Source organism: Sphaeramia orbicularis, chromosome 1 (assembly GCF_902148855.1).
Source record: "Sphaeramia orbicularis chromosome 1, fSphaOr1.1, whole genome shotgun sequence".
In the NCBI taxonomy this organism is placed as follows: domain Eukaryota; kingdom Metazoa; phylum Chordata; class Actinopteri; order Kurtiformes; family Apogonidae; genus Sphaeramia; species Sphaeramia orbicularis.
Window position 1 is genome coordinate 16833467 of NC_043957.1, and position 13195 is coordinate 16846661.

At 38.0% G+C, this 13195-nt stretch overlaps 1 protein-coding gene across 1 annotated transcript in view; it reads left to right on the plus strand.

The window, feature by feature from the left end:
• Positions 1-259: 259 nt before the first annotated feature.
• pdgfba (platelet-derived growth factor beta polypeptide a) overlaps positions 260-13195 on the plus strand; it is a 29723-nt gene continuing 16787 nt past the window's right edge. The window contains exon 1 of the mRNA XM_030162340.1: positions 260-1156. Coding sequence (XP_030018200.1) covers positions 1085-1156 — 72 coding nt within the window. The 5' untranslated portion in view covers positions 260-1084. The remainder of the gene's footprint in view (positions 1157-13195) is intronic.

Here is a 13195-nt window from a genome sequence, read left to right on the forward strand (position 1 = left end):
ATCTTGATTTAAACCTCTCACTGCTGAAGCCATAAAAACCATAAAACAGAATAAAAACAGAATGAAACGTTGTTGAATTAACTGTTTCCTGCATCTGACATGATGCATTATTTTACTATTAAGGCCAATTTCTACTCGTGTTTTCTCAGTTATTTTATTTTGAAATCACAGTGGACACATTTCCGTTACGCATCTGATTTTCCCTTCGCAGCTTGATGCATAAAACTTCAGGGGGGAGGCTCGGTTTCTATTTGGAAAAGCCGCTCGCTTCTCAAGACGCAACCAGAGCGGAGAGGCGCAAGAGGCGACAACAACCTGATCCAGAAAAGCCTGAGAGAAAGCAGAGGCACCGGGTGTGAACAGTGAGACTCAGAGGAGGCCAGTGCTTAGATCAGAAACACACGCGTAGATCGCACATTTTAGAGTCAAGTGTTGGAATAATGTGATTTATGCTGCGGAGCGTCCAAAGAATTACGCACGAAACTTTTACGCACGGACATTTGGAGATGCGGGGTTCAGTTATGTGCAGAATGACGTTATTCTGACGTTTAATTTCAGTTGTGGAACATATAAGCCTCGATTGGAGTTGTTACAGAAAAGTGGACACATTTTTACGCACTTTTGGCACGTGTTGTGTCGTTATCTTAAATCGCACATTTTGGGTGATTCTTGGTTTTGCGGTCAGTAACTTCTGTGGACTCTCAACACTCTGTGGACTCATAGAATAGAAATAGTGTTTTTTAGTTCTGCGTGTCATTGCAGCCCGCATTACGCACCTGTCCACAGTCCCCCACCCCACCCCCCCACCCCTTCACGGCTCCTTTGGTGAGTTTTCAAACCCGGGCTATGGACGGAGTCAGACGTCTCGCCTGCGTGTGAGTCACCGTGAGCAAACATTTGGACAAGCGACGCTTAAGGCAGGCAGTGACACATTTGTGGATATTAACAGTGCGCACCTTGCACAAGCGGACAGATAACAGCTCCACCGAGACGCGGCTCGGTGCGGTGCGGCCGGCGGGGGATTGGACGCAGAGCTTCTAAATGCCCAGCCGGTCGAGTGCGGCTCCTCAGGCTGGGCGGAAACATGAGGTCCTGGGTCCTGCTGCTGCTGCTGGCCGCCCTATCTGCGGTCCGTCTGCGGCTCGGACGCGCTGAGGTAAGACCGGGGATGTGGAGGAGGAAGAGGAGGAGGAGGAGAACATGACCTCCAGGTGGTTTTAACGGACAAACGAGCTGAATAAACAGGGATTAGAAAGGCAGGTTTGGAAAGTCTTGAATTAAGGTCATAAAATATGACAGAAATGTGCTGACTGGTATGAGCCACTGTCTCCCATCTTTCTTCTATGGTTTTCAGTTGACATTTTCCACTGCGTGTGTGGAAGACATTGAGAGAAATAGTCTGTGTTATTATGGTGATATTTATTAAAACTAGGACTGTGATCATGACAGAACATGTTCATCAGTCTTCTGTCAATAACAGTCACAGTACATGTCATATCGTTTTTCCTGGGAAGTTTACAGGCTGGCCTTTTTTTTTTTTTTTTGTCTTGAGTGACAGTGGAAGATGGTTGTTTGCAGCCTTAAACTATTCCTGATGGACTGTGACAGACGGAAGAAATGGAACAATTTCAGAAATCTAAGTGACAAGCATTCACCATAAATTATATTCAGTTACAAAAGTAAAATGTTTAAAATGTGGAATTAAGTAAAACAACATTGAAACATTTTGTGTTCACCTGATAATGTGAAATAATGTAAATATATATGACAATAATGATAATTATTGTGCTATTTTTTTGTATCGTTTTATTGTTTCAGTCAAATTGATTATTTACCATTCTAATCCTTCAGGTTACAGTTCAGGTTTTGGATGCAGCTCATGTCAATCCCATACTCCTGTCATTTCTCCGCTGTTGTTTCAGATTTTACACATGTGCAGTTAGTTGTGTGGTTGACTTTTATGAACCGATGTTTGCAATAAACAAAGGAGGAAAAAATGTTGTCAGATTGCTTTGGACTAATTTGATAGTAACTAGAGGGGCATCATTCCCTGAGATGATCCAAACAGTTTAACTGCAGGGCAAATGTTGCATGTGTGTACATGTGTGTTGGAAAACCTGAACAAAGATCCAAAACTTCCTGTTTCTGCAGCTTCTGTTCGATTGTGAATCCTTCTGGGTCTGCGGTGTGTCTTTCATGTTTCATGTGAGGGATTCTGTAGAATCACTGGAGAACTGAAAGGGATAGAGACAGAGGGTGAGGCAGGGCCATGTTGGCTGGAGGCCCAGCAGCAGGAGCAAACATCCAGCATGAAGCCAGAAGCCCAGCTGCTGTTTTCACTGTCGCACCAGAACACGACAGCACATGATGTCACTTCACTGCTGAAATCACTTCATCTGCAGTGGATTTGGTGGCACCATTTGTAGATTTCTTTTGTGAAAGTGTTTCCTCTCAGTCACTCTTTGATAGGAACAGTTAAATGACAGTAAACTGAGGTTAATCAATGACGTCAAATGGTCAAAAAACCTGAAGTTCCTGGGTTTGTACCAGCTGGTCCGGTTGAATCTGTTATCTGTGTATGAATGGATGTCCTTGTGAAAAGGGCGTAGGTTTGGTCTCAACACTGGTAGGGATGCAACAACACTACCATACATAGCTAACATGGTTAACCGTCATCAGTTGACATTATTTTCCAGTGGAAAGGCCAGTGAGGTTTAGGTGAACAGCAGGTTCTCATGGTTCTCTGTCTGAAATGTGTTCATACTCATATGTTAAGGGGACGTTTGTGTTGGAGCCTGTGTTTCACATGTGAATCTTACATACTGAACCTCTGAAATGACAGGGTTTCACTAGTTTTCTTAGAAATGACTAGATTATTTATCCTTTCTCTTTCTTGATGGATCATGACAAATACAGTGAGTGTTGACTTGGACAACTTTATGTTTTATCTCTGGTGAAAGGTCTGTCACAGGAGTGAAATGTTAGTTGGTAATGGTCATACAAATATTTACACTTAACCCTTTAAAGCTGCATTTGACGTTTGTCACCAATTTTTCATCAAATCTGTAAAACCCGAGTCATAGCCTAAGTATCACGAATCCATTAGTCTTTCCGTGATTGCGCATTACTCCATTTGTTTACAAACTAAATCGATACCTAAATGAAACCATCACTGTTTTTTTTTTTTGTTTGTTTTTTTTGTTTTTTCGGAATTCCATGCAGCTGCAGTAATAAGAAACAATGAAGCCGTTTCCATGTTTGTTGCCGCTACACCCATACTGCGGCAGCATGGAATCCCAAAAAAAAAAAAGAAAAAAGAGTGATGGTTTCGTTTAGGTGTCAGTTTGGTGTGTAAACAAATGGAGTGTTTGTGGTAGAGTACACTTCGAGGTTGTTCAGTGTAAGGTAAGCGATTCAGGTGTGTAATCACGGAAGGACTAACAGATTTGTGATACTTAAGCTATCACTCAGGTTTTACAGATTTGCTGAAAAATTGGTGACAAATGTCATACGCAGCTTTAACAGTCTTTTAGTACTGTGCTTCAGGTGTACATTTATTACTTGTAAGTAAGAAGAAGACTTACTTACGACATTGAAAACTGCATTTTTAAGGCTTGCACAGGGCACTAACATTTGCCTAAAACTTTTTCTGAAATATGAAGACATGATGGTTATAACTTGAGATCAATGGGTGCAGAGAGATGACGTCATGAAAAAAGCACCAGTGGTCAATGGTAGAAAATGTCAAGGATCAAGTGCAAAAATATGGTATTTCTGTTGGTCTCATCAAGCCAAATCATGACAATTACCACAGCTGTGCAAAAACTTGTGAAACATTAGATTCATGATTTTGACCTTACAGATCCCTTACCTCCAACGGTTGCGATAAGGTGATTATGTAATATCTGGCAAGCATATGCAGCACACATGCAGTCGGGTTTGATCAAATATCGGTAGTGACGTATCCCTGCATCCACTATTACGTCTTGTGAGGAGACTTCACTTCGTGCCAGTGACATTTATCAACTTGAGACTCTACCTCAACATGAGACTGTGTGTAATTTACAGTATTACCTCTAACACTGTTCTCCTGCTCATAGAGACGAGTCATGAGTTGTCAGATGACCTCTGCACAGTGAAGCAGTACGAGCTTGTTGCATATGGCATTCAAGTCACTGTCACACTCAAATAAAAGAAATGATCCGTAAAATGAACATTTTCCAAGTCAGTACCTCCAAGTGCATTTGGCACAGGTGCAGGATGGAGGTTTTAATGACCAAAACAAACAGTATGGAGTGTTTTGTAGGAGATGGGATGCAGACCTGGTCCCTACAGGACACTTTGTGTATTTAGACATTAACTTGTCACAACATCACCACACTACATTTACCTCTGATATATTTTCATTTGGATGCTTCAGTATTTGACCAGATGACCGGTCCTGTTGTTCTGTGTTTCTGTACATGTGTTAAAAATATTCTAAGCCAATATTTTCCTTTGTGAAATGTAGTTTAATTGCACCATATTCATTTATAACAACAGCAATGTCACAGTAAGTCCTTCTCTAAAGCAAAATATTGTGAAGTGTTGACCCAGTATTAAAGATGATGTTATCACAGGAACAGGAACATTGTGTTAATTGGATGTAAGGTTTAGCAGTGATGATAATCATCCCAATACACAGTTTTCTTGTATGTTCATTTTTTATTTTACTTTGTCACCAAAAATAATTTTGAAATATTGTATTACTTTTGCTCTGTATTTACACATTCACATAAGTATAACTGCATGGAAGTGAATTGTTCTGATAATTTAACCTTTACACTACGTTCAGACAGCAGATTTTAATGCAGAATTCAGATTTTTTGGTGAAATATGATTTTTTTTTTGGGTGCTTGTTCATATTACATATTAAATGTGACTTTTATCAGTTTTGAGTGTGAACTGAATGCGACCCTGAAATGACGTGCATGCGCAAAAGAGGTCCTTATGTAATACGTGACCACGCAGGCACGCACTGTGTTTATGGGAGTAACAATCCTGGAACGCGGAATTGTATCGTTTGTCACATTTCAATGAAGTAAAGGTCGGATAAATGCAACCTGGCCGTTCAGACTGAAGTCGCATTGTAAAATATTGGATATGTATCAGATTTAGGACCACATATGAAAGTGGCGTGGGTCAGCTTTGAAAAAATCTGATTTGTGCTGCTGAAATTGACTTTAAAGGAGAGGTATTTTGCTTTTTTAAATGGAATTCTGCATTTTAAAACATTTCCCTGTGGTCTACATAAACTGTAAATGCTCTGCTTGGGTCTGAATTCTTCATTAATTCAACTCCACAGGTCCATCTTCAACCCTATTTCTGAGTAATGACACCAGAAAAGTCATTTTGAGTGCTGGCCCTTTAAATGCAAATGAGCCACTTCATGCCCCGCCCCCTCCAGGTTGTTGACTGTGCTGCTCTGTTCCGTTCAGTCACTTGTGTTCGTAAATACAACCAACAAGGAATCCGTGTATCATTCGTTCATTTGTTTTTCGATTTAAAACCAAAAATGAAAACAAAAAAACGACTTGTTTTTTTGTTTTCATTTTCAAAACAAGAATGAAAAACTGATAACGGTTCGTTTTTCCATTTCCCAATTTTGTGCTCAAATGAAACATGGAAAAAACAGATAACGACCGTTTCATCCGATTTTGCTATTTTCAATATAGTTCAGTTGTCTGACCCGGAAGTAGTCGTTACTAGGGAAAAAGTAAACACACGGAATCATGGCCGGACTGGAGAAATATTTTGCTATAATTAAGCAGCTGTTTGATACGGAAGCATATATCATTCGCACAAAAAAATAAATTTGGCTCTTTTTCTGAATGAATGAGATACTGTTTTCTGAAAAAAAAATAAATTTGGCTCTGTTTTTCTGAATTAACGAGAAAATTATCTTGTTAATTGAGAAAAACAGAGCCAAATTTATTTTTTTGTGTGAATGCAATACGCTTCCATACATATCAAACAGCTGCTTAATAATAGCCAAATATTCCTCCAGTTCGGCCATGATTCCATTTGTTTTTTTTCCCTAGTAACGACTACTTCTGGGTCAGACACCCTAACTATATTGAAAATAGCAAAATCGAATCGAATTATCCGTTTTTTCCATTTTTCATTTGAGCACAAAATCAGGAAATGGAAAAATGAACCGTTATCCGTTTTTCATTCTGGTTTTGAAAATGAATTTGATTTTTGGTTTTAAATTGAAAACATTGCTGATAAACAATTATCGTGGGAAGTCTTGACCTTATATGTGCAAATGTCATGACATAATCAGTTATAAAACATAACAAATTCAGCAGGAAGTAAAATGGTTATAGAAATCCACTCGATTTTTGCCGGAATGAATATAAAGATACCTTTGCAGCACCTGGAGGGATCAAATTCCAACTTTTTTAACTATTAGGGTCCAAATACACAAATAAATGAACCGAAGACTAATAAAAGTGGGTTTAGCAAAAATATGACCCCTTTAACAGATCAGATACAGGTCACATATGGGCAAAAAAATCAGATTTGGGCCACATTTACCTGCAGTCTGAATGTGGCGTTTGATTTCAAAATGCTGCGTTAAATGTAAAGGAATAAGGCTTTGGCATTAGCTGTAGCCATTTTTGATACTGACCGGCTTTTGTCCGTATGACCCAGTCCTAATTGGATGTACTCTGGCCGATCATGGAACTGAACATCTGCAGGACGGTCTGTCAACGCAACAATCAGCACATTTGTGAGCTTGTGCCTGATTCGTAAAGCTACAGCTTAAGGTAGTACCGATGACTTTGTGGACATCTGACATCGTTTTATTTGCTAAATTGAACAGTGACCTGCCTTATGACTTGAGTGTGTGTCAGCATTAGGTCAACGTCTGTATCCAATGCACACTCTGTGACTCTATAATCCTCAGATTGTCGCAGTGGAAGGAGTAGAGACGTTTTGACATCTTGGTTCTGCACATCTGTTTGTGGAAAACAGCTTAATTTGCACCGTCGCCCTGTAGGTTAACAAAGATCACGTAAATATAGCTCGTAAAGTAGTTTTTATGGATTTTATGTATGTTATGATCAGGTTTTAGCTCAGTTGTTTTTAGTCTATGTTCTTTTATTTTATATATATTTGTGACAGTTGCCGTATGTTTCATTCTGTGGCTCATTGTTTTTATTTATATGTGTAATTGCTCTCTCTCTGCACATATTTTCAACACTTTGCTCAAGACAAATTTCCCTTTGGGATATATTTGATTTGATTTAATATACATATTTTATAATTACAGGAAAACAAAACCCATCTGATATCAACTGTGCAGCTGTTTTGTCAGTGAGAATCCAATCAAATGTTACCACTTACACAATATACACAATATGCAATACGCTGACACAAACACACATCTGAATGGTGGCGTTTGAGCAGGTTATCGTCTGACTATTGTCACCACAGTGGAGCTCGGATGATTTGCCGCTGTCCAACTTGATCCATTTTACATAAGAACAACAACTAATCTGCCAGGGATTTCATAGACTTTGTGTGCCGTGTCGCAGTGTGTGTATTTGCGTGAGTGTGCACACATCTGGGCACATGTGCGAGTGTAGTTGTGTACGTGTTGGTGGACATATGTGCTTGTGTTTTGTGTGCGCTTGGGGCTGTGCTTCTGTTCGTGCATGTGTCGAAGAGAAAAGCGCAGTGGCACATAAGAGTATTTGTGTTTAAGCCCTGCATGGTGCAATATTGTAGGCAAACCTGACTAGGGAGCGAAAAAGTTACAGGGTAAAATTATTAGTGGATAATAATAACATATAATTGTAATACACATGTAAGTGTAAAAGAATCAGCAGTGAAGCAGAAACCAAAAATAAAAAAACAGCAGCTCCAATTACAGTGATAATAACAATGACCATGATTTATTTTGTCAGTTTTTGTTATATTTCAGTTTATTTTGTTTACATTGTCAACTAATTTGTACACTATATCCCATAAAGTTGTAATAATTTTATTTTTAGACATATTCCTCTTTTTATTCCTATTTCTATACATTAGTAATCACCCTTGACCAGGTGTAATGATTACACTTTATTTATCAAGAATTAATCACATTTCATGAAGAGGGGGTATGAATATTTTATTCCAACTTAACCCATAAAGACCCAGTACTACTTGTGTTCATGTTCCTCTATTTCTAACTTTTTTCACCATTTATTCTAATATTATGTTCAGTATTTTGCATTCTTAAGTGAAAATCAGGTATTTTCATATATTTAATTTACAGATGATAATTGATGTCCATAAATGCTTAAAAGTAACTTGAGAGTTATTATATCATAAACAGAGAAAATGGAGGAAAAAGTGACGTTTTTAGTCAAATCTCTCATTAACTGAACACAAATCCAGTGTGCTGTAGATGATGATGGTGTTTCCATGGTAACTACAGAGCCTCTGAACATCCAAATGGGTCATATCTGATGACCATGAAAAGATGAATAACTGTATTTTACACCAGTTATTTACATGGATTGATTGGGTTTGTGGATCAACAGGTATTTAACTTTTTATATCAATAAATGACTTTGGTTCAGTGGATGTTTGGGTCTTTATGGGTTAATAGAACAGTGTATGTGAATGTTAGTAATGTTTTGTTGTTCACTTCTTTTACACATTTTCAGAAGCTAATGGAATTTTCATACCAGGTGTATGACAAAAAATAAAAAACCTAAATTAAGCAGTACATAGGAGCGAAATATTAATATAAATGCCCACAAGTATTTTGCACCAAAACTATTCACACCAGCAGTAATGTGAGTTTGTGACATTTAAATGTTCTGGCTTGAGAGTCTGGTTTTGACCAGCTCTACATGTGAAGTGTCATGAGGTAACTTTTGTTATGATTTGGTGCTATATGAATAAAATTTGATTGATTGCTTGATTGATTGATTGATTGATATTTGACAGAATCCAAGCATTAGCTGAGTATCTGATCTAGTGCCTATGGCCAGTATCCATGTGGAAAGACAGAACAAACTGCATTTAATTCATATGATGTTCACATCTAGTTGTTTGTCGATGCTGCTCCTCATGTTGTCCATCACTTTGTTCTCGCCTTTAACATTTAACTAAGTGTCGGTAGAATTCAACAGGTCATGACATCTCTTTTAAACAAATGGTCGGGCATTTATGTAGCTGCACTGTAAAAAGCTTGAAAAAAATTGACGGTGTAAAAATAAAAAATTCCCTTTTACAGCCTTAAGCCTCAATGTGTAATGTTGAGATTAAAACAGTTAAATTCCTAGAAATATTAAAAATAGCTGCTTTAAAACCACAGTTCATAGCCTTGTTTCTTTAGCTTTCATTTAGGATCAAAATACAGTAAATAATACAATCAAACTGTGTGTTATTATACGTGGTGCACAGTGGTGTAGTGGTTAGAACTTGTCGTCTAGTTTCCCCCGCCATCAAAAACGGGTACATGTAGGTTAATTCTCCTGTTGATGGCTCTGATCACAGTGGTGATGAAGATCTGGAGTTAGTGCCTTCAGTGGCGGCTCACTGCTCCTAATGTCTGCTATGTGCTAATGCTAATGCTAACGCTCATTATATTCCTTCGCATTATATGTTTGTATTGGTTATTGTGCATTTATACCAGAAAGTCAAAGACAAATCTTCATTTTCATATAAATGTAATGAACAGTCAAGTTTTTGATCTATCTTGATAACAACATTCTTGGACATAAATCCAGTGGAGTTGAAATAAGGACTGTGAGGTGAGAATCAGTGTCATTAGAATGAAAATTAACTGCTTTAAATTTGGTTTGATTGCTGTAAATACTGACCCAAAGATTAAACAGATACTGAAATCAGAACTTTTTTTTCCAAGAAATACTCCACTATGAAGAGAAGCCGATCAGAAGTCTCCTCATTCTTGTCTTTCTCCTCTTCATGTCTCCTTTTCTGTATTATCTTTCTGTCCATCAGACCCTTGTCTCAGTCTATCTGTGTGCGGTTTTTGTGTGTTTAATACGGGGAGAATATCGGGCTTTGTGAGTCCTTCAGGTTTATGCGACAGTATGTTGGCCCTTTGCCACGTCTCTGATAAAAGAAGGCATGTGTTGTGACTGTGCAGTGTGATAGTGAGTCACCCATCACACAGTTATGGTCACTGTTTAGATGAATGGTCACATTTTTGGACTCTCTGGCCCTGTTTATTTGACTTATGTGATGGTTATTTTTGTATAAGTAAGAACAACTGTGCATACATTCACAGGCGGATTTCAGTATTTCAGTGTTGTGTTATTTTGCTACATTTTTCTTGTGCATTCAGGTTGAAAGTGACAAACATTGTGTTGTGTGTTTTCAAATATATGACCTACTTTAACACAGATATCTGCACTTTTGTCTTACATTTACTTTCTGAAAAACAACCATGTGACTTTAGCTTCAGTGTATTTGAGGAGAAGTATCAGTTAATTTAATTTCACATCATTGCATTTTTTTTTTTTTTTTTTTTTTTTTTATCAAGATAGTTTTAACTAAATGAGCTGGACAATCGAACAGTGAAACACAGAGGAACAGCAGAAGGAAAGACCAAATGAGGTGAAAGTGATGTCAAAAAAAGTTATGAAACAAAAGACTAAACCAGATGAAAAGAGCCTAAAAGGTGAAAAACAATGTCAATGATGTAACAAGACCGAGACAACATGAGATAAAAATGATTTAAGCAACAAAACAAGGTGACATTGACTTAAAAACCACTGTCCATGCATTAAGCATGTTTATGTTTTTTGTGCAATACACTACTTAATTTTTCAAATTGGATTATATATTTTTGGGTATTTTTTGGCCTTGTATGTTGATATAGTAGGTCAAAGTGAAAATATAATATCCTGATGATATAGATGAGTTTGTGCAGGAAAAAAAGATACCAAACATGGAAATGGTAAACATTTTTTATGGGCTATAAAGGCAAAATCAAAAGTACTCAAAAATGGCCAAAACAGGCTCCGACCCCTAAGGGTTAGAAGACATTCTGTTATATAAATATACATAAACCTATGCCTATATGTATGAAAGATGAAAACATTATAAAAGAATGAGGCAAAAAATAAGTAAAACATATAACAAAAGCAAAAATGTTGTCAGATGTAATAACAACATAAAAGACCAAACCAGAGGAAAACAACATGAAAGTAGAAAGATGAGAAAAAAACAAAATAAAGAAAAACGAGACAAAACAGTTCTAAACAAGGAACAAAAATGACCAGAGAAAAAAAAACAACAACAAAGAATAAGGATATGAAAACATTATGAAACACTAAAACACAGTGAAAGACGTAACAAGACAGAAACAAAGTAAAGTAAAATGTGAGATGAAAATGTACCTTTGTGAAAAAAATCTACCTGTCTGTGTGTGTGTGTGTGTGTGTGTATATATATATATATATATGTATATATATATAAACGACAAAGCAAGAAAAAAAAAGTACCAATAACGTATAGAAAAACATGAGACAAGATGAAAACAATACAAAAACCACAGTTGTTATAAGTCAGTGCGACATCCATTATACATCCACAGCTGTGTGTGTGTGTGTGTGTGTGTGTGTGTGTGTGTGTGTGTGTGTGTGCGCACGTGTGTATGTGTTTGTGTGCAGTCAAATGGCCCCATAATTACATTCCATTACACCTTACCTTTCTCCTCAAACATTCCATACAATCTATTTGCCTTCCAGGCTTCCTCTAAGGCCTCATGCAGTCTGTGTGTGTGTGTGTATTTGCATGATTGTGTGTATGTGTGTGTGTGTGTGCTTAGTGTGTGTTTAGTGTCGGACCTGCACATACATCATTACATCCATACCAGACAGTTTTCATGACCTGCACATGCTCATGCAGAGTACGATATGAAACACGCCAAACCTTCCTAGTGAATGAGCGGATTTGACCCATTCTGGTTAATTCTGCTGTTGTTCTGAGCTCATTGTCCAGTTCCTGGTCTTTTAATAGCTACTGGTTTGTTGTTCGTCCATATGCGTATGAAGACCTATTTCCTGTTTCTGTGGCACACTCTCTAATTTGTGTGTATCTGTGCGTGTATTGGAGATTAACCCCGTCACAGTAGTGATATCTTGTTGCGTAGTGAAAACAGCCCCTCTGTGTGAATGTGTGTGTTAGTGTGAAGCTCACTGGACAAATCTGGCGGACAGTTAAGTGGTTAAGCATCTGTATGTGAACTGGAAAAGAGGGGGCGAGTGTATGTGTGTGTGTTTGCTTAACTAGGTCAGCCAATGGCTCGTGAAAGTCATCCAGGTGTCCTTAGCCACCGCCGCCCACAAAGCACAGAAACAGAAGAAGAAAAAACTGCATGGAAAGACAGGAGACAAATAATACCAAAAAAAACTCAAAAAACCTGAATTAACCAGTTAGTAAATAGGAGGAGTAGTGTGTGGTGTTGTGTGTACTATTTCTACTTTTAAAAAAAAGGACCAAAAATGATCATGACAGTGCTCAGAATAAAGAGCTTTGAAGTTACGACAAAGATGCCAATGTACTGGATTGTAGCTCGTCAGGTTTGTGCGACCACTAGAGCAGGGGTTCCTAAAAGTGGGGGTCGCAGGACGCCAACTGGGGGTTGCAAAATGATTTTCAGAAATTTTGTACTGTGACCGTTAAGATAATTACAACAGATGAAAGAAATTATGGTGCATTCCAGGCAGGTTTTGGAGCCCGTAAGCCATGACTTCAAGCCATGACTCATGACTTTGTAACGTTCCAGGCAAGTCACGCCAAACTGCCTGAGTGCAGGGAATTGTGGGAGGCAGATGTAAACAAACCAGTATGGCAGACCATACGGGGCTTATTCTCATTTACAGTCATTTCTATTGCCAGAGGTACTTGCTCTTTGCTTATTTGAGGGAAGCATGAGGAAAAATGGTGCATAAGGCAAAAGAAGCTGTTCTACCTTTTATTTTACATTATTTGGCTTTTTGGATACGTATTTGGTATTAATTTATTCTTGCACTCAATGGACTGAAAACTAGCTAATGCTGGAGTAGCTGCCGATAATACAGAACCTTTGCGTATGAATAACATTAGAGTAATACCATGTTTTAATAAACAATTTGTATAAACACCGCATCCATGGGGGCCACCATTGTTGTTTCACGGG